Source organism: Colius striatus, chromosome 20 (genome assembly GCF_028858725.1).
Source record: "Colius striatus isolate bColStr4 chromosome 20, bColStr4.1.hap1, whole genome shotgun sequence".
NCBI lineage: Eukaryota > Metazoa > Chordata > Aves > Coliiformes > Coliidae > Colius > Colius striatus.
The window spans coordinates 7897542-7917343 of record NC_084778.1 but is presented as its reverse complement, the minus strand read 5'-3'; the positions used below and the strand labels follow the sequence as shown (position 1 = coordinate 7917343).

The 19802-nt window shown below is 53.8% G+C and overlaps 3 protein-coding genes across 5 annotated transcripts; 2 read left to right on the top strand and 1 right to left on the bottom strand.

Moving 5' to 3' along the window:
• Positions 1-319: 319 nt before the first annotated feature.
• C1QBP (complement C1q binding protein) lies at positions 320-4991 on the top strand. Of its 2 annotated transcripts, XM_062012239.1 has the most exons (7): positions 320-455; positions 522-603; positions 750-900; positions 1280-1367; positions 2536-2631; positions 3296-3418; positions 4571-4991. In XM_062012239.1, exons 1-7 carry the CDS (start codon positions 357-359, stop codon positions 4718-4720), a joined length of 789 nt encoding a protein of 262 aa, XP_061868223.1. In that variant the 5' UTR covers positions 320-356; the 3' UTR covers positions 4721-4991. The 2 variants fall into 2 exon arrangements, with proteins under 2 accessions (XP_061868223.1, XP_061868222.1); XM_062012238.1 differs by having other exon boundaries at positions 320-603.
• A 439-nt stretch (positions 4992-5430) lies between these two features.
• On the bottom strand, positions 5431-8177 carry RPAIN (RPA interacting protein). 2 transcript variants are annotated; one of them, XM_062012325.1, is made up of 7 exons: positions 8084-8177; positions 7786-7959; positions 7254-7317; positions 6692-6806; positions 6407-6470; positions 6150-6284; positions 5431-5654 (listed from the first exon to the last, which is right to left on the bottom strand). In XM_062012325.1, exons 1-7 carry the CDS (start codon positions 8159-8161, stop codon positions 5625-5627), a joined length of 660 nt encoding a protein of 219 aa, XP_061868309.1. In that variant the 5' UTR covers positions 8162-8177; the 3' UTR covers positions 5431-5624. The 2 variants fall into 2 exon arrangements, with proteins under 2 accessions (XP_061868309.1, XP_061868308.1); XM_062012324.1 differs by having other exon boundaries at positions 5431-6284.
• A 49-nt stretch (positions 8178-8226) lies between these two features.
• Positions 8227-18178, top strand: NUP88 (nucleoporin 88). The gene is made up of 17 exons (XM_062012480.1): positions 8227-8487; positions 9471-9640; positions 10138-10263; positions 10459-10545; positions 11095-11271; positions 11854-12037; positions 12475-12622; positions 13254-13352; positions 13489-13579; positions 14321-14422; positions 15380-15538; positions 15849-15974; positions 16446-16511; positions 16749-16829; positions 17119-17245; positions 17520-17638; positions 17974-18178. The coding sequence occupies exons 1-17, from the start codon at positions 8245-8247 to the stop codon at positions 18035-18037; spliced, it is 2169 nt and encodes a 722-aa protein (XP_061868464.1). The 5' UTR covers positions 8227-8244; the 3' UTR covers positions 18038-18178.
• The last annotated feature ends 1624 nt before the right edge of the window (positions 18179-19802 follow it).

Below are 19802 nucleotides of genomic sequence, written 5' to 3'. Positions count from 1 at the left end.
CGTTCTGCCGGGGCGGGGTCTCGAACCCGCGCCCTGCCGCCGCGGGGGCCGCTGCGTTCTGCCGCGGCCGGGTCTCGAACCCTGGAGCCTCTGGCCGCGGGGGCCGCTGCGTTCTGCCGGGGCGGGGTCTCGAACCGGCGCCCTGCCGCCGCGGGGGCCGCTGCGTTCTGCCGCGGCCGGGTCTCGAACCCTGGAGCCTCTGGCCGCGGGGGCCGCTGCGTTCTGCCGGGGCGGGGTCTCGAACCGGCGCCCTGCCGCCGCGGGGGCCGCCGGGCGGGCTGTCTCCGGAAGCGGGGCCGGCAGTTCCGGGGCCGTCCGTGTCCTCCGCCCGCCCCGCCGCCCTCTGCCGCCGCACCATGCTGCTCGCCCGAGCCCTGCGCGCCGCCGCCGCCCTGCGCCCGGCGCTGCGCCCGCCGCCGCGCCGCCTCCTGCTCTCCTCCTCCTCGCCCCGCGGCCTCCCCCCGCCGCCGCCCGGCGCCGCGCCGGGCCTGGCGCGTTCCCTGTGGCAGCTGGGCGGCGGCGGGGGCCGGACGGCGCTGCTGCGGCCGCGGCGGGGCTCGGCCGGCGGCGTGTCGTGCGGCTGCGGCGGCCTCCACACCGAGGGTGAGCGCTGCGGGCGGCGGGGCCGGGCGGGCCGAGGCGGGCGTGTGCGGGCCCGGCGCGGGCGGCACGTGGCGGGGGGATGGGGGCCGCGTCCTTCGCGCTCTCCCACGAGGCCCCGTCCTCACCATCCCCCTCCCGCCCCGCAGGAGACAAAGCCTTCGCGCAGTTCCTGACGGATGAGATCAAGGAGGAGAAGAAGATCCAGAAGCACAAATCTCTGCCCAAGGTGTCCGGGGGCTGGGAGCTGGAAGTGCACGGCACGGAGGCCAAGCTGGTGCGGAAGGTAGCTGGGGAGAGGTACGTGTGTGCTCCCCGTGCTCGTCCCGGTCTAGATGCCCTGCAGGCTCTTTGTTTGATCGCCTTTGATCAAAGTTGCTCGTTTCTCTTTGCTTTTTTGACGAGTTTGCTGCTGTACCGTGTGTTGCACGGTTCAGTGCAGCCTCCCTGCAGAGGAGAATCACAGTGCAGCCCGGAAAAGCTTGACCAGGGCTTGTTTGTGGGAGCAGCTGGAGGAGGCCAGCTTCCTGAGCTGTGTGTCTGCAGCTCTTACCTGCAGCACCTCATCTCTGTTCGCTGGGGATAAATTCCACGCCAGGAACTCTGCTCCCACAACACCAGCTCCAAATAAGAGACATTTTGAGTGTGTTAAAAGTAACTGTTTGTGTTTCTTTGGAAGGATAACGGTGACATTCAACATCAATAACAGCATTCCACCCTCAGCTGAGGAAGAAGCACAAGAAGAGCAGAAACCTGACGAGCAGGAGGTAAATGTAGTCTCAGTGTGCACTTTAGTGACACGGAGGGAAGTTCCAGCTCTGTCCTTGGCCTTTTCTGGGGAGGATTTTTTCCCTCTCACTTGATATTTGGAAACATTAAGTCACAAAATACAGAGTTTTCTAGGTTTCCTGCCATGGGGCTGAGACCCTCCTGTCTGCAACTGGAAGGTGGAGCAAGGTGAGAGCAGAAATGAGAGGAACTGTGAGAGCTCATTGCAGCCAGAACCCAGATGGGGCCAACAGGAAAGCTGGAGAGAGACTTTTGACAAGGCCATGTGACAGGAGAAAGAATCACTAAATGAACAAGATAGTTTCAGGGGTGTAGCTTCACCCATGGTGACCCTGATACAGAATGAGGCAGGAATGGGGCTACCCTGTGTGTGCAGATGCTCCCAGCTGCCACCTTACCCTTCTGTCACCAGCTGCAGAGAAAGGGCCACAGCTGAGGCTGAGGGGTGTTTGGGTTTCCCTGACCAGGTCAGAGGCTGCAGAAAGGAAGTGTCCTGGTTTTGGCTGGGATGGAGTTGATTTTCTCCCTAGCAGCTGCTACAGGGCTGTATTTTGGGTTTAGGCTGAAGAGAATGTTGGTGCCCCAGGGATGGTTTGGTTATTGCTGAGCAGTGCTGCACAGCATCAGGGCCTTGCTGCTTCTCAGCCCTGTCACTGCGTGGGCTGGAGGAGCACAAGGAGCTGGGAGGGAACATGGCCAGGAGAGCTGACCCCAACTAGCCCCAGGGCTGTTCCATGCCATAGGCCATCATGCCCAGTATAGACGCTGGGGGGTTGGCTGGGAGGGGGGTGGCTGCTGGGGCATCGCTCAGCGGGTGGGGAGCAACTGCTCTGGGCAGCACTGGGCTCTCCTTGGGTTTGGTTTCTCTTCATTACCATTATTATACTTTATTCCTCTTACTGTTATTATATTTTAGTTCAGTTACTACACTTGTTCTTCTCTTAACCCACGAGCTTTGCTTTTCCTCCCTGATTCCCCTCCCCATCCCACGGGAGCTGTGGGGTGAGTGAGAGGCTGTGTGGGGCTGGGCTGTGACCACAACAGGGGGTGCCAGGGAACAACCTGCACTGTTTTGCTGGGCTGTACTGGGATTGCTTCAGCTCCTGTTCAGATCCCAGTGCTGATGCAACTGTTCTCTTTTCTTAGCCTGAGCTTACATCAACTCCAAACTTTGTTGTGGAAGTAATCAAAGATGACACAAAGCAGACCCTTGTTCTTGACTGCCATTATCCTGAGGATGAGGTAGGTATCAAACTGGTGGCCTGTCAGCTGGAGCCAGTGCTGGGCTGGGACTTGCTGCACATCTCCTGCTTGGCTGCAGTGTAATTGTGCTGCTGCTGAATGTAACTGCTCTCCATAGCCTGGTGGGTTTCTGAATCTGCAGAAAGTGCAGTCTCCTCTTAACAGAACAGAAAAGGCCTTGTGTTTGCAAGAACACTCTTTGGTGGGGGGGAGATTTCTATTGCATTCCTCACATCCTCACCTGCTGCTTATGGTCAGCTGCTTGTTGGCTCATTTATTGAATTGCAGAGGAGACATGGCTTAACTTGTACAGCCTGGCAGCTTGAGAGGGGGAAGCAAGAATGGCCAAAGCAAGATAGAGTTAAGCCAGTGTGTCAGTAATTTGCAAATCTCATTGTTGTGAGGCACCACAAAGAGAGGCAGGTGTTTATAAAAGGGACAGGGGGTTAAAATGCAGAGCTTTGCTTCAGACTGATCTCCGTGGTTTCTTTTGTGAACCTTAAGAGATCATCTCCACAGCCAGCCTTACCTGACAAAGGTTAGACAGACTTAGGAAGGCAGATGTAGATGCCTGCAGTGTCATGTTCCTAGCTGTGGGCTGAGATGGCTGGTGGGGCTGTGAGGAGTTAGAGCCAATTGTCTAACATCTTGTGTCCTGTTTCAGATTGGAGAGGAGGGAGAGGAGGAAAGTGACATTTTCACAATTCGGGAGGTCAGTTTTCAGCCCACTGGAGAATCAGACTGGAAGGACACCAACTACACCCTCAACACAGATTCCCTGGACTGGGTGAGTGGCTGTGAGCTGCAGAGGGCCCTTCAGCGCCTCTGGCTGCCCTTTGGCTCCTGAATGGGGACTGAGTCCTGTCCTGGGTGCCAGAGGCAGAGGATTTCTCTGCTCTGCCATGGGATCGTGGCTGTGCTGCAGCCAGAGGGTTACTGCATGGTCCCAGCAGTGTCACAGTGCTGGCAGCCAGCCAGACATGCTGAAGCTTGTCCTCTTCCAGGCTTTACAGGTTGATTTCTGTTACCCTTTAGATGTGCTTTGGCACTTGCTCAAACATCTTGTGACCTGTTTAGCTGTGCAGCTTCTCAGACACCACATGTAGAAGCCTTTGTTGAGATTTCCAGGTGGATGTTTGTATTGTGACACTAAGAACTGACATGCCCAAGAGTCTGTCAGCTACTTGTATGTTCTCAATGCCAGACTTTCAGAAGCTGAAGTCTTAGTTGGAGGCTGTGAGTTGTGGTTTAATCTTCCCTCTTAGAGCGCATCTCTCTCTGGCAAACAGTCATGTTAAAATTGGTTAGTGTGGGTTAGTTTTCCCTATCTGGCTTGAGGCAGAAAATGAATCAACAATGTGGATGATCTGTGCTCTGCTGAGGTGCCAGAGCTCCAGAATGAATCATTTGCTCAGTAATGTTGGTCTGTTTGAAAGCAAAGGCAAACCCCAAGCAGTATATGCCAGGTATTAGCATCCCCACACTGAGCAGCAGTCAGGAGTCTGTGCTCCTGGGGAGCAGGGAGAACCCACAAGCTTTGCCATATGCTGGAGTTGCAACAGCTTAGTAGGATTAAAAAGATGTTGATTGTAAAAGGGTCTTTCAAACAAACCCTTTGAGATGCTGTTAATGCAATTCACTGCTCAGGCCACAGCTTCATGGTGGGGGGTACAGGAAGAGCTTGGCATGTGTTATCTGTGACAGACTTCACCTGCTGACCCCTGCAGCTGATCATCTCCAGGGTGCAGCTTGTTTGCAATGTGGGGTTTGGATGAGCTGTTCCATGGCCCTTTCCCTCCACATGTCACAGCCCAGACCTGCTGAGAACAGGGGGAGCTGGGCCTGGGCTTCCTGGCAGAAAGAAATGGCAGCTGCCAATTTAAAAGCAACCCCTCTCCTGTGTGCCCTCTTAAGGAAGTTTCCTGTTGGTTGCTTGCAGGCTCTGTATGACCACTTAATGGATTTCCTGGCTGACAGAGGAGTGGACAACACGTTTGCTGATGAGTTGATAGAGCTCAGCACTGCCCTGGAGCACCAGGAGTACATTAAGTTCCTTGAAGACCTTAAAAGCTTTGTCAAATGTCAGTAGGTTAGGCTGGGAAACTGAAACCTTTGGGTAGGGGTTATTCCACAGCACTGCTCCAGCCAGCAATACCCAAATGTACCTTCACAGCAGAGAGCAAGTAACTTGGAAGTGGGAGAATGAAGATCCTCACTTGTATTGGGGGTTTGTATTTATGGTGCAGCCTAGATCAAGTTCACTAACCTTATGGTCAAGAACTGCCTCACCCTCCTGGGTGGGTTTTGTACCATTAAGGATGAATGAGAAGAATAAAATCTGTACAACATATCATTGAAAACTGGTGGTTTCTCTTCTTCCTGCTGTCCCCTGGCTGTCCAGAGAGCTGCCCTGAAATGATGTTGGTGTTCACACAGCTGCAGCCATGCTGGGTGCTGGCCCAGAGCCTTCTCCAGGGAGAGCTCTTCCAGCACCTCCAGCCATGCTGAGTCTCCCACAGCTGCCTCAGGCAGGGCTTATGATGGAAATCTGGGCTGTCTGTGTGTTAGGGAATAGAATTTGAGGCCTTAAATACGGTGTTTGAGAAGCCACTGTGAAGAGGGATGTGCTACCCTACCTTGTAATGTTAGTGTTAACCTGCTCTAGAGAAAGCCTGCAGAGTTCCTCCAGGATGAGTACAAGGCTGCTCCTCTAACCCAGCTCCACTTGGTGCCTGGAGACCAGAGTAACAAAGCAAAGATGAAGCCCAAGGTGAGCAAAACACAACACTGAGGCTAAAATAAACTAAAGTAGATTTATTTCAAAACATAGACTGTGCCATTAAAAGTGCAGGTCAAGGCAGTTACTCACTGCCTCCTCAAGTGTCTGTGTGACACAGCAGTTACAAGTATATACACAGAAGTACTAGCAGCTCTGGCTGGATTTCTAGTCTTGAAGTCCTTCCAGCAAAAAAAAAGGCAGCAGCTGAATCAGCTTAGAGGAGAATGGTCCAGGAGTCACAGACCTTTACAAAAGGTAAGTTGAAGAGAGAAGCTGTGGCAATGTATAAAGTGAATTATTAATGTTTCAAACTGTTGCTCCTACCACTGGTGTCAGTGATTTTTACACGAGCAGCACAGCTCAGAGCCAGAGGGATGGCACGTGTTCTCTAGGGGTGTGGGTGAGCCTTTTGAGGAGACTGAAACAAGTGATTCTAAAAACTCCTTCAGCAACCACTTATCTAACATGCTCCACACAAGACTTGGAGGGTGTTGCCTAAGGTGAGACATGAGATTTGACAGGTCCTTGAAGGATCCCCCAGTCCAGCAGTGAAGCTGTGCCATTTGCTGCTCTTTACAGTTACTGGTGGTCTAAAGAAAATTAAACCCACTTCCACGGAGGCTTCTGGAAAACCAGCAACACACACCCCTGGGGTCCCTGGGCTCATGGTTTCTGCCCATGTCATGCAGAAGTGGATCCAAGCAGAGATCCTTTCCAGGACCTTGATGTTCAGACTCACCGCACAGCTCATGAGCAGACTGGCTTCCTCCTCCATGCCACTGGTCACTGTGAACTCTGGGCTGTGAAAGCACCTCTGGCTGTGCTCTGTTACAGTGTTCTCTAAAAGTGCCTGAAGCTTTGCTTCTGTCATCCCCTGAGAAAAGTGAGGTTAAAAGAAACCTTAGACTGAAGTTGCTGTCTGTAGCTTCAAAGTGCCTCATCCCAGCAGCAGCCTTCCAGCGCCAGGTTTAACACTCTCCTCACGCTGCAGCTTACCTGGGTGCTGATGTATAATCCACACTGGCAGAAAACCAAGTGATTCCTCACAGTCAGGTTATTCCTAGAGAGAGCATACAACGAGCATCACCCCAGCCACCCAAACAAAGGCAGGGATAACAAAGAACCTGCTGGATTTAGGGGATCCTTCTGCAGATTCCTTCCTCTGTTGAACTTCACGCGAACAGCAGCCTCACTTTGCCCACTGCTTAGTGCCTGTTTCCAAGCCCAAAGTGCTGGGGGGGAGTGAAAAACCTCCTCTCACAGTGCCAAGGGCTTCCTTACTTCCTGCACACTGGGCAGATGACCTTGGTGCTGGCATCCAAGCCCTCCAGTGTGGCATTGAGACACTCCTCATCGAACCGCAGGCTCTGCTCATACTCTTCTATAACTGACTGCTCTGCAACAACAAAGGAACAGCAAAAGCACCCTCAGGCATCTGCCAGGAGCTGGAATCAAAGCAGCTGGGTACACAGAGGCTGGAGCAGCCACCAGTTTCTAAGGACTTTCTTTGAGGAAAACATTCCTGTCCATGTCCTCTTTCCTCTGGCTCAACTTTTGGCCAGTCTCGAGTGGCTTCCCACCCACAAATCAGATTCTAAATTGACTTCTGCATCTCCCCAGTCCTGTTTCTCTCAGTAGCTTCTCACAGACCTTAAAGTGCCACTCAGACCTGTCAAAAAGGGTTTCAATGCATTAGAGAGGCTACAGAGATTTCTAAGGAGGCTCTTGCCCAGTACCAGGTGGGCTACAAGAAGCAGGGAGTGCAGCTGCAGCTAGTCTGGATTACTAGAAAGTCAAGAATAATACAAATCAATTTGGAGTCAGAATTTGCTTCGGTGCTTACCTTGCAAGATCAATTCTTGTTGGATCTCTTCCAGTACTGCCAGCTCGTCAGGGTCCTCAAGCATCTGAAAGGTGCATCAGTCAGGGACTCTCCCATTCTGGCTATTTCCTCACTTATTTCCAGCACCTGAGCTACCGCTGCAATGTAAGCTCACTCTTCTGACCGGTGCCTCTGCATTTGCAAAGCCATGCAGCAGGAAAGCGATCTACACCACAGCCACCTGTGCAGAGGCACGGTGCAGAGCACAGCCCGTGCAACACCTTGCTTTGGAAAACAAACGCTGGCGTTCTGCTCCCATTCTCGGGAGCGCCAAAACCAGCTCTAAAACCCAGCGCTGGGGAACCCACCCTCTGCCGGTAGCGAAAGAAAGAAGCGGCTGTCCACTCGTGGGCCCGAAGGGAAGCACCCGGCGGGCAGGGACCGCAACCCGCTCGGTGCCGCCGACTCCGGCCTGCGGGAGAGCGCGGTTACGGCTGCCGAGCCGCGCCCGTGTGGGCTGCCCGCCGCCGCAGCGGCCCGACCGCGCACCGACCTGTGCCAGGGCCGCCTGTCCGCCGAGCGCCCGCAGCCCGTGCGGCGCGGCCTGCAGCGTGCGCCACTCCTGCTCCATCACCTCCCGCACCAGCAGCGCGCCCGGCCGCTGCCCGGCCTGCCGGTACCGCGCCAGCAGCTTCGCGCGGCTGCTCCTCAGCCTCTCCATGCAGCCCTTGGGAGGGGAACACACACGCGTTAGTGCCGCGCTGGGGGGCGCCGCGGGTGTCCGCAGCGGAGGCGAGGGGCCGGGGCCGGGGCCGGGGCCGGGGCCGGGGCCGGGGCCGGGCCGCACTCACGCGGCGGTACGCTTCCTTCCAGGCCGGCGCGCCCGGGCCCTTGCAGCGAGCGCGGGGCCTCCGCGGCGGCGCCTCCATCGCGCTCCCGGGGCCGCGGGGCGCGCCGGGGCCTGTAGTCCCGGGGGCGGGGCCGCGGCTGCGCCCGCGCCCGGCGGCTCCCGATGGCGACCGAGTGGGGCCCGGCGGAGCAGTGGCGCCCGGCGCTGCCGCAGCACGCGGTGCTGAGCCGCCTCCGCGACGCCGCCGCCGCCGCCGCGCCCGGGCCCGGGCCGCCGCCGCTCCGCAGCCTGCTCTTCGGCCTGGACGGAGACCTCTTCCTCTGGGACGGCGAGTGCGGCGCGTTCCACACCGTCAGCCTGCGCCGGCTCGGCGGCAGCGATGCGGCGGCGCTCAGCCGCTACCAGGTGCGGGCGGGGGCCGGGAGGGAGCGGGGCTGCGGGGCCGTGGGGCCGGGAGCCCGCAGCCCGTGGGGCCGGGAGCCCGCAGCCCGTGGGGCCGGGAGCGCGCAGCCCGTGGGGCCGGGAGCCCGCAGCCCGTGGGGCCGCGGCCGGTGGGTCGGCCCTGGGTGAAACCGCTCGGGTTTGCGCTCGGCCGGGGCAGGACGCGGGGATTTGCCTCACGCAGCTCTGGAATCGTGGAATCTTAGGGGCTGGAGGGGACCTGCAGAGCTCATCCAGCCCCAGCCGCTGCTAAAGCAGGTTCCCTCGCTCAGGGGGCACAGGAACGTGTCCAGGTGGGCTTGGAAACCTCCTGAGAAGGAGCCTGCACACCCTCCCTGGGCAGCCTGGGCCAGGGCTCCCTCAGCTCAGCACCAAGGGAGTTTCTCCTCGTGTTCTAGTGGAAGTCTCTGTGCTCCAGCCTTTGCCTGTTACCCCTTGTTCTGTCAGTTGAGACAACAGAAAAAAGTGCTGCCCCATCCTCTTGACATCCACCTTTTAAATACTTGTGTTAATGGGATCCCCCCTCAGTCTTCTCCAGACTCAACAGCCCTATGTCTCACAGCCTTTCCTCATAAGGAAGATGCTCCAGTCCCTGATCATCTTGGTGTCCCTGCACTGGCCTCTCTCCAGCAGTTCCCCGTCCCTTTGGAGCTGGAGAGCCCAGAACTGGACACAGGACTCCAGATGAGGCCTCAGCAGGGCAGAGCAGAGGGGCAACAGAACCTTCCTTGACCTGCTGCCCACACTCTTCTTGATGCCCCCCAGGATGCCATTGGCTTCTTGCCCACGAGGGCACACTGCTGCTCATGTTTAGTCTGCTGCCCCCAGCACTCCCAGCTCCCTTGTCTCAGTCACCTTTGTATCAATCACCATGCAAAGACAAGACCTGCCATGCTTCTCGGAGCACTTTAGGGCTTCGTGCTTAACCACCATATTTGTGCTTTCAGACCCTCATCTGCATCAACCCGCCCCTGTTTGAGGTTTATCAGACTCTGCTGAGCCCCACACAGCATCATGTGGCCCTCGTTGGCACCAAGGGGCTCATGGTGCTGGAGCTGCCCAAACGCTGGGGCAAGAATTCCGAGTTTGAAGGAGGGAAATCCAGGGTGAACTGCAGGTGGGTGAGACCTCAGGTGGGCAAGGCCTTTCCTGTCCTGGTTAAGTTGTTCTTTGTCCTGGTTAAGGCCTTCCCTGTCCTGGTTAAGGATTTCCCTGTCCTGGTGTCTTCCCTTGACAGCTTCCCCTCCCTTGGGGCCACACACATCCAGGAGGCACTGGTTGTGTTGGGGTTATAGTGACAGTCACAAATGAAGCTATTTTGGCTCGGGGACTTCCTGATTGTCAAGTGACTCAAAGAAATGACCTCCTAAACTTGCTGCAAATGCTGAGGAGCAGGGTTGCTCCTCTGTAGTATTCTCCAGCCTTTCTGAGGTCTTTTAGCAGTGATGGCTAAAAGGAGGTGTAGAGGTGGAAATAACAGAGAGCTTCAAGTTAGAGCTGTCCCTCCAGCTTTTGAAACCCTGTTATTGCCTTCCCAGCTCCTCTTGCCCCCACCTCCCTTCAGAAGCAACTTCTGTGTTCCTGCCAACAGTGTGTCTCTGTTCTGTATTTCAGCACTATTCCCATTGCAGAAAGGTTCTTCAGAACCTCCACATCTCTGACTTTAAAGCATGCTGCCTGGTATCCCTGTGAGACCTTAGAGCCTCACATTGTGCTCTTGACTTCAGATAACACCATAAGGTAAAATGAGTTTGGAGGTGATTCTCTTTGATGTTTTGATTTCTCCCTCAGCATTGGCATCCTGACATTCTTAGCAGCATTACCAGTAACAGACTGGAAGCTTTAGGCTGCTCCCAGCTGCTGTCCCTGCATCAGCAGGGCCATGTGCAGCGCTGCCAGCTGACTGAACATCCCTACTCTTTCTTTTCCCTCCAGATTTTACAGCCTGAGCACACCTCAGAGACCTGTCAAGGTGATCTCTCTGTCTGGCACTGAGGAGGAGACTCTTAAAATCAAAAAAGGGTTTGTGTGGCTTCTTGGACTTTGAAACACTTTTAGCAGAGTCAGCTTTGTGTCCTCAGATGTGTTTGTAGGGGGTGATACACCAGTCTGAAAAGCTGCTGTGGGGCTTTTTCATGGCCTTTCTCCCTAGCACAGGAACTGCACGTTTCCCCCCTTAATCCTTCTAAAAGAAAGTGACAACAAACTGAGGAGTCAGGGGTTGGTTTATACATTGTCACTGATGGGGTTAAGAAGGGCTTTTTGAGTGGGGAATGCAGGAAATAGATGGACTTTTCATTTCCACTTTGGCCTGGTTGGGAAGGAAAAACTTGAGAGTCTCTACTGGTCAGGTCACAGCCTGAGGTACCACCCAGGAAACACCAGTGTGCCCTCCTGCTTTGCCCTGTGCAACTGGGCTGCCTGGTGAGCTGCTGTGGAAATGAGGGGCCATGCAAAAGTGTTCCTGAGAACAGTCCAAGAAGGGCTGTGCAGGTGTTCAGCAGTCATTTCACTGAAAGGTTTGTGCTCTGCCAGTGCTCTGCTCTCACCTGGTGCTGTGCCTGTCCCCAGGAGAGCCTACACGGCATCGCTGGGGGAGACAGCAGTGGCCTTTGACTTTGGCCTGCTGGCACCCGTCCCCAGGAGCCTCCAGGGACAGCGAGGGCCTGAGGAAGCCTTGGCCTACCCACTCTACATCCTGTATGAAAATGGAGAGACATTCCTCACATACATCAACCTGCTACAAAGGTAGGAGCTGTTCACCATCAGCTTGCACAGAACCCAGGAATGGTGGGGCTGGAAGGGCCCTGCAGAGCTCATCCAGCCCCAGCCCCTGCTAAAGCAGGTTCCTCTCGCTCAGGGGGCACAGGAACGTGTCCAGGTGGGTTTGGAAACCTCCTGAGAAGGAGCCTCCACACCCTCCCTGGGCAGCCTGGCACAGGGGCTGACAACCCTCATGGGGAAACAGTTCTGCCTCAGCTCCAACCTCAGCCTCCCCTGGGGCAACTGGAGCCCATTGCCTCTTGTCCTGTCACTCGTTACCTGGGAGCAGAGGCCAACCCCCAGCTCACTGCAGCCTGCTGCCAGGGAGTTGCTGCGTGCTGCTGTCTCCTCTCAGGCTCCTCTTCTCCAGGCTGAACATCCCCATTCCCTCAGCCCCTCCCCAGCACCCCTGTGCTCCAGCCCCTTCCCCAGCTCCAGTGCCTGGCTCTTTGGTGGTTTTTTTAACCTCATCTTTATGTTACAGTCCCTGTGCAGCAAGCTCCTGCAGGCAGCCATAGGGAATTCCCTTCCACACCTTGTGTTATCAACACATCTTCTTTATTTCAGCACTGGGAACCTTGGCAAGCTGCTTGGCCCTCTGCCCATGCACCCTGCAGCTGAGGATAACTATGGCTACGATGCCTGTGCAGTGCTTTGCCTGCCCTGTGTGCCAAACATCCTGGTGATCGCCACTGAGTCGGGGATGCTCTATCACTGTGTGGTGCTGGATGGGGAAGAGGATGATGAGCAGGTACCTGCTTTGAGGCTTTTCCTCTATGCATTTTTGTTTCCTTAGTCAGAGTTGTTGGCTGCAAGATAGCAGAGTGGCTGGAAGGGAGTGACAGGTGCCAGAGCTGCATTGTTTTCTAATGAGGTAGTGAGTCCTCCTCCTGTTCCAGCCAGTCCCTGGGATTCTCCAGTGCCTTTAAGTGGCAGATCTGTGTATCCTGACAGCAGAGCAGTTTTTGATTAAACTTACTATGAACTCTTTTAAAGAGGCTCTTCTAAAGAAGAACCCCCAAGTTAATTGTTTTAAAGGAAAAAAGAAAAGGTGGTGGGGGCACACACTGGAACTACTTTCCCTGACAGTTAATACTCTTGCCTATGTTATGTAACTTCCTTGATGCTGTTTATGTTGGCACTTCTGTTTAAATGATGTCTCACAGAAGAATCCAATGCTCTTTGCAGTCAGAAAAGTCATGGGACTCAAGATCTGATCTTCCTCCTTCGCTCTACGTGTTTGAATGTGTCGAGCTGGAACTTGCACTGAAACTGGCATCAGGAGATGAAGAGCCTTTGGAGTCCTATTTCTCTTGCCCAATCAAACTGCACCAAGGTAGGGCTGTCATTCAGAGTGCTGGCTTTTACTTGCTTTATTTCATGCATTTAGGCTCAGGCTATTTACAGATTATCACTGGTGTCAACCCAGCAGTGGTGTTGGAATAAAGGATTGGCCTCATGTCTTCTGGAAAGCTCTGGAAAGAGCAGGCCTGGGAGGTGCTTCAGATGACATATGGTCACAAAACACTAAATCCTTTCAGCTGTGGATTATAACACAGAAGTTGTTTGCATCTGTGGTGGCTGAGGGTGTCAGTGCTGTGGGAGTGGTGTTGCTGGGGGAAGAGTGTGAGGCTTGTCAGGCTGTCCCATGGAACTGCAAGGCAGGAGGTTGGTTGAGAAAATCTTTGGGTCTCTCTGAACAAGCAGCTTGGCAGGATGCTGGCCTTAACTGGCCTTCCCTTTGAAATCCTGTGTTTGATACAGCTGTGGGGGGTCAGGAAGGGTTCAAAACACTTCATCAGGTGTTTCAAGTGTAATTCCATATTAGGCAGAGGTGGCTCTCAGTTGTTGCATAGGGAAGACTTAGTGCTTGCAATAAGATATTGATGCACCTGCTCAACAGTGCAGGCTTGAAGGGTGTTTTCCTCAGTTCAGTGCTTTCTCCCACATTTGCTGTTACATTTCAGATCCAAAGTGTCCCTCCAGATACCACTGCACACATGAAGCTGGTGTCCACAGCGTGGGGTTGACGTGGATCAATAACCTGCAGAAATTCCTTGGCTCAGGTGAGGGCTGAGGCTGCTGCACCTCAAGGGAAGAGATGTTCTGCCTCAGACTCTCTGATGGTGTGGGTGAGGGGAAGATTGAGAGTCCCTGACCCTGCAAAGTGAATCTGATGCCTTCTCACACATCTCTTTGCAGATGAAGGGGACCAAGACAGTTTACAAGAGCTGGGAGCAGAACAGAAGTGCTTTGTCGAACACATTCTTTGTACAAAACCATTGCCATGCAGGTACAAACCAAACCCTTCCCAATCAGTGAGCTGCTGTGGTTATGATTTGCCCTCTTGGGTGGCAATTCTTGCTGTTAAAAACTAAGTCAGCTCCAAAGAATTCAAATGATTACAAATGATCAGTGCATCAGGTCTCCTAACACCGAGTTAGGGAATTAAACCTCAATTCATGTGATCATGTCTGGAAATCATCTCATCAATACCAGCAGAAATGTTCATGGCCATTTACTTGACCCTGGACAACTCTGAGGGCTCAGTCTTGAATGCTGACATGTTCTTTTTCTTCTTCTCCACTTAGTAAGGATCAAACCATGCCTCAGAGGAACAAGGCATCATCTGCTGGGCCATGTCATGTATCTTACCTGCTCTATTTCCCCACTTTTATAAGGCCTTACCACCTCTCTTGCCTTCTGTGTATTGAACACTAGGAAGGTAATAGGTGCTCTGGCATCTCAGCTAAAGGCCTCCCTGAGGTAGGGGAGGTGCTGCCCTTGGGGAGGGGGTGTGGGAGCAGCTGGGCTCTGCCCAAAGGAGGATCCTGGTGACAGCAGCTTTTGGTGCAGCTGTACAAAGGCTCCCACAGAGGAGTGTCCTGGGGGGACTCCTGGAATCAGGATTAATTACTTTGCAGGACTGGGAGTGAAAGGGGAGGGGGCTGGCTCTGGGTGACTGTGAGCTTACACAAGTGCAGGAACAAAGAACTCCTGTGAGCAGGTCACTCTTGTGTTCTCTTTCCTTCAGGCCGCCGGCTCCGATTCGAGGCTTCTGGATCGTTGCTGACATTCTGGGGTCCACAATGATCTGCATCACCAACACCTATGAGTGTATTACAAGGCCTCTGCTGTATGTGGTTCTTAGTTTGAAATCCCTGAAATTGCATGAGAAGGAGCTCAGGATATATCTGGGGGAGTTTAGCACTCCTCTTAATCCTTCCCCCCAGACTTCAGCTCCTGCAGCCCACGCTTTGGTTTGCCTTCTGCCCACTCCTGGGCTGAGCACTACTGGAGTAGTAACTGACAGGGGGGTTGTGGGGGATAGAATTGCTCTGTATCACACAATGAGCATGAGGATAATGGGTCTGACATTGCTCGTGTGGTACTTGTGTGTTGGCACCATTAAGTGGCTGCAGCAAGGGCAGGGCACTGGTTCTGTTCATTTAGTGCCAAGATCAGTGTGTAATGTCCAGTGGGACCTTCAGCAGGTTCTCCTACCAGCCTTTAAGTATTTTGATTTTAGACTGTTTCTGTGGTGCTTTTAAAAGGGCTGTATGAAAAACCTCTCTAAGCCCCAGTACCTGAAGCTGTGGAGGTGGCTCATGCTGCTGTCCAGGCACTTGCCCTGTTCTGGGACTGTCTTCTCAATTTAAAGGAGGAGAATGAAAGGCTATTTATAATTCTTGCTCATTTCAGCTGTGGCCAAACAGAAAGCAGAGGAGCTGTCAGCTCCACCATCCTTATCTAGAGCTGGATTTACCACCTCACTGAGACATTTCCTCTTGGAACACTCCTGCCTCACTGCTGCAAGACATTCATTCCACTGTCCAGAGTTCCTCACTTTACCAATTCACTTCTGACCTTCCTGTTTTAACAATGCAATGGGGTGTAAAAAGTACAGCCCAGTAAAACTCCATGGAACAAGTTACCCAGGGAGGGTGTGGAGGCTCCTCCGGAGGTTTCCAAGCCCACCTGGACACGTTCCTGTGCTCCCTGAGCGAGGGAACCTGCTGTAGCAGTGGCTGGGGCTGGATGAGCTCTGCAGGGCCCTTCCAACCCCACCCCTCCTGTGATTCCCTGTTGGCAGGAGCACTGTCCATGCTGCATCCCCGCCCCTGCTGTGCACCAGGGAAGACACGCAGGTGGCCGCGTCCCCGCTGCGGCTGCTGGCCGAGTCCCAGCGCTCCTTCGAGGAGCACGTCCGCAGCCTCCTGCAGCGCGGCTCTGCCAACCCCCTGCTGCTCAGGTAAGAGCCTACTGCTGCTTCCCAGGGGAGCTGCAGGGGGAAGGGTCTCTGGAATGCTCCTCAGGGATGGCTGATGGAGGGAGGAGGGCTGGAGCTGGGCTGAGCTCGGACTCTGCGCTTGCTCAGTGCTGCCCTCACGGGGTTTCCCGAGTCTTCGATACCTGGGGGTTTCCTCCTCCAAGTGAAACGATTTAATTACAGTCCCTCATTTTCATAATGAGGTCTCCCCCCACCCCTGCCCATAAATACTGGAAGTTGCTTGGCCTTGCAGAGGAACATGTTGCAGAAACCTCTCTCTTCTCTTCTTAAGGGCTGATGATAAAGATGCTGCTCCTCCCCCTGAAGAATGCCTCCAGCTTCTTAGCAGAGCCACACAAGTGTTCAGAGAGGAATACATCCTGAAACAAGATCTGGCAAGAGAGGAGATTCAGCAAAGGTAAGGCAGACCCCTCAGCTCCTGGGCTGACCCTTGGGAGGGAGTAAAATATACTCCCGTGAGACTCGGGGATTCCCAGCACTGAAATGAGGTACCAGGGCAGGCAAAGTGGCTGTAACACTTGATCTCAACAGCAGCTTATAGGGGAAAGGGAAAATAAAAGCCCTCTTCCCCCACCTACTCCTTGCTGCCAGTGTGCCTGTGGGTGGCAGGAAATCCTCTGAGCTCAGCAATAATCCTGCCACAGGAAAATTGCATCAAGTCTCTTGTTTCTTTACAGTGAGTTATTTGTATCATGAAGTTAGGACAGAGTAGCAGGGTTTGTTCTCACCACTGCCCCTTTGTTAGTGGCTTTAGTTCGTCATACTCCCAGGAGCATTCAGCACTTGTGTCATGGTTTCTGTGTGGCCTAAGTGCTGCTCCTGGGCTGCTCTGGCAGGGGGTTGATTTTACATGTGTATTTATTTTAAGAGTGAAGCTGCTGCGGATACAGAAGAAGAAACAGCTGGAAGATCTTAATTACTGTGTCCAGGAAAGGTGAGGATCATCAGCTTCTGTCCACTCAGACATCAGGAATGATGCCCCTTGGTGCCAGAAGCACTTCCTACAGGCTCCTGTGCTAAAGAGGAGGGACTCTGTTTGCAGCAGTGGTGGAGGGTGCAGGTTCACTCCCTGCTCCAGTTTCCTTTTGTAGGCTCTTTGTCCTCTTCCCACCTTCAGACTTGTCTTGCAGGGAAGGGTAAAAGCAAATAACCATTTCTCCTGTGCACAAAGGAAACGGCTGCGGGAGGTGGCTGAGCGCTTGGCTGACAAGTACGAGGAGGCCAAAGAGAAGCAGGAGGACATCATGAACAGGTGAGTGCAAACCACACACTGCCCATCCATCCAAGTGGGGTAGGAGAGAGGGGGCAGAAAGTGCCACACTGGTTTGGGCTTCTGAACCTCTCCTGGGGCTCAGTGGTGACTGTTCCAGTCCCTGAGAGGCTGCTTGCTGTTTAAAAATGCCATGTGGGAGCAGCTGAAAGAGGCCAGTGAAGTCTCGAGCCCCTGAGACAGAGGGAGAGAAGTGCAAGACTATGGGTGTCTAACACACTGGCCTAACAGGAATGTGAATTCAGCACCATTTCTGGCTTTGTACATCAAGGATGAAGAAAGTTCTTCGGAGTTTCCACTCTCGGCTTCCTGTTCTGTCAGACAGTGAAAAGAACATGAAGAAGGAACTGCAGGGAATCCACGAGCAGCTGCAGCAGCTGAGCAATGCTGTCAGCCAGGTGAGGGACCTGGGACCTGCCTGGGGGGCTGACACTGCACAGCACTAGAGCAGGACAGTGCTGGATGCATCTGCCACCACTGGGCTCAAACCACTTCTGATCCCTCTTAGGAAGTGGGAGAACCTCTGTAACCCCCTGCAAACCCTAAGCAACAGTCTGCACACCTTCCACTAACATCCCCTTCTCGTGTGGGAATAGAAAAGCAAGCAGCTCTCAACCCCAAGAGAATGAATTCAGTGCTGACTGGGGGTGTCTCTCTGTACACGACTTCCAGGTGAAAATGAAAATGGAATACCAGCAGGAAAAGGTGAAAAAGGGAAGCAGCCCCCAAAAACCCAGAATCACCTTCAGTGCCTACCAGAGGAAGTGCATCCACAGCGTCCTGAAAGAGGAGTAAGTGAAAGCCTGCATCCTCCTGGGGAATCCAAGCCCCTGCCCTCCCATCAGCAATGCTGCTGAAGGTTCTGGGTTCCAAGTTAACCTCTCTGCTGCATGAGGGGCTGACTGATGCACTGGTGGGAGCTGCTCTGAAGCATAAACCATGTTAAGCTCCTGTCAGAGCAGACTGAGCTGAGTCTGCTCTTTGCCCAAAGCTCTCTCAGCAGCCTCAACTTACCCAAATGACTTGCAGCAGTGCTCCCATTCTCTGCTTCTGCCATCTCTTCCTGATTAGTTTTGAGCAGAAATTACTTGCAGCCTTTTGACCTGCATTTATTTATGTCTTGAAGGGGAGAACACATAAGGGAAATGGTCAAACAGATCAATGCCATCAGAAGCCTTCTGAACTTCTGACACATCCACAGTGAGGAACCTGCACCAAAAGGCTGGAGGAGGTTAAGTGTTCCCTGCAATTTCCTGGGGTTTGTTCAATAATATGCCTTTTGCTACTCATGCTGTATGTTGGGATTGTGAAATAAAATCTTTCTGGCCAGATTCCCTTCCAGGGGGTGTCCTTTGCATACTGGGTATGTTACAGGGTAATACTCACAGCTCCTGCAGCAGCAGCACCCGGGGGAACTTCTCCTAGCCTTGGGCTGTGGCAGGAGGCAGAGTAGAAAAACCAGAGAAGCAGACAGACTTCAGCAGCTTGTTTTAATTTGGAACATGTTCTCCATACAGGACACACCTTCAATACAGTTAACAAATGGTTACAGGTGAACCCGGGACAGCAGCGTGCTACACCCACACTCACACAGGCCCCCCTGGCTCAGGTCACTGGGGTGCAGCATCAACTCCCCCACGCTCCCTTTGCCTTTCTCAGAGTCTGGCTATGACACTAAAAGGCCAGTTCCTGATCTGCTGTAGACAATCTTTAGTGGACAATATAGAATGGTTGTCCCCTTGCCCCCAGGCCCTAGGAAAGGTGCCACAGTCCAGCTTGGTTGTGCCAGCCAGCACTGCACTGCTACACCCCGAGAGGGGCCAGAGGAGAGCTGGAAGGAAAGGTTGTTAGTACCTGCTGGGTAACAGGGTTACCAGACATGCTGCAAGAACACTTTGTTTTGTACAGATTAAGACTATACAAATACAGGAATGCATACAGAACTTGCTCTCAACCCTTTTACAGCCTACGTGAACAGAATCCAGCCTTCTAATCCCCTCAGCCTGTGTCTCAGAGCTGTCCTGGCAGCTCAGACACGTAGTGCCTGGTAAAGAATCTCTTGCCAAGAGAGGAAAACCCACCAGCCCACTCCAATCAAGCTCCAGAATGCCAAGAACTGGAGGGAAAAGCATTTGTTTTCTGATGTTTTATGAGCTATTCCACCATCATCCAGCCAGTCAGTATCTACACTGAGAGCTTTTACTACACTTCATATACAGTCTCTTCAATTTGCTCTGCAAATTTGGCACATGCTGTTTTGTTTTTAAAGGCTCCTTTAAGTTTCTTGAGTTCATCAGAAGCTTGAGTTGCTGCTTCTGAAGCTGTGCTTTCCTGTCCCGGGAGGGAGAGCCCCTGGGTGTGAGCTGGTTGTAGTGAGCACATCTGCCACCACTTCTGTGAACAGTCAGGTTTCTAATTTAAATAGAAGAAACTGTCAAAAAAAGGTATGGTCTGAAAAGGTATGGTGACAAAGGTCACTTGTGTTCCAACTCTGAAGTGGTCACTGCTGAGAACTCCAACAGGCTTTAAAGGGTGCAGGATGGAGTAAGGAGGTAACAAGGAGAACCACCACAGTTAATTGCATCCCCTTCCTCTCCAAAGCCAAAAGAGGTTCCTTCTCTGGCTCCCACAGTGCCTGGGTTAAAAGCAAGGGGCCAGCAGTCAGCATCTCCCTTGCAGGTGGGTTCTGACCTCAGGCCCTGTCTTACCCTTCCCCATCTGCCTCCAGCCCCCTCGCAGCAGCCCACCACGCTGGGGCTGCCCCTGGGCACACACAGGCTCCCCCTAGCAGCTGCTGGATCTGGTCTGGATCTGGATCTGCCAGAGCACAAAGGCATTTGGGCTGCAGAGAGACACCCCACAGCCCCCTCTGTGCCCCCAACCCCTGGCTCAGCACCCCAGGACATCCGCTGCCAGCGCCCCAGGGAAATGCCAGCCCAGGCCTGAAACACCCAG

Excerpts from the sequence above, each read along its gene's own strand:
- C1QBP (XM_062012238.1), top strand. The coding sequence starts at position 357 with ATGCTGCTCGCCCGAGCCCTGCGCGCCGCCGCCGCCCTGCGCCCGGCG. Across the intron at positions 1,368-2,535 it reads AGAAACCTGACGAGCAGGAG|CCTGAGCTTACATCAACTCC; the intron begins GTAAATGTAGTC and ends CTCTTTTCTTAG. Across the intron at positions 3,419-4,570 it reads ACACAGATTCCCTGGACTGG|GCTCTGTATGACCACTTAAT; the intron begins GTGAGTGGCTGT and ends GGTTGCTTGCAG.
- RPAIN (XM_062012324.1), bottom strand. The coding sequence starts at position 8,161 with ATGGAGGCGCCGCCGCGGAGGCCCCGCGCTCGCTGCAAGGGCCCGGGC. Across the intron at positions 7,960-8,083 it reads GGAAGGAAGCGTACCGCCGC|GGCTGCATGGAGAGGCTGAG; the intron begins GTGAGTGCGGCC and ends TCCCCTCCCAAG. Across the intron at positions 6,807-7,253 it reads ACAAGAATTGATCTTGCAAG|AGCAGTCAGTTATAGAAGAG; the intron begins GTAAGCACCGAA and ends TTGTTGTTGCAG.
- NUP88 (XM_062012480.1), top strand. The coding sequence starts at position 8,245 with ATGGCGACCGAGTGGGGCCCGGCGGAGCAGTGGCGCCCGGCGCTGCCG. Across the intron at positions 10,546-11,094 it reads ACTCTTAAAATCAAAAAAGG|GAGAGCCTACACGGCATCGC; the intron begins GTTTGTGTGGCT and ends GCCTGTCCCCAG. Across the intron at positions 12,623-13,253 it reads CCCAATCAAACTGCACCAAG|ATCCAAAGTGTCCCTCCAGA; the intron begins GTAGGGCTGTCA and ends GTTACATTTCAG.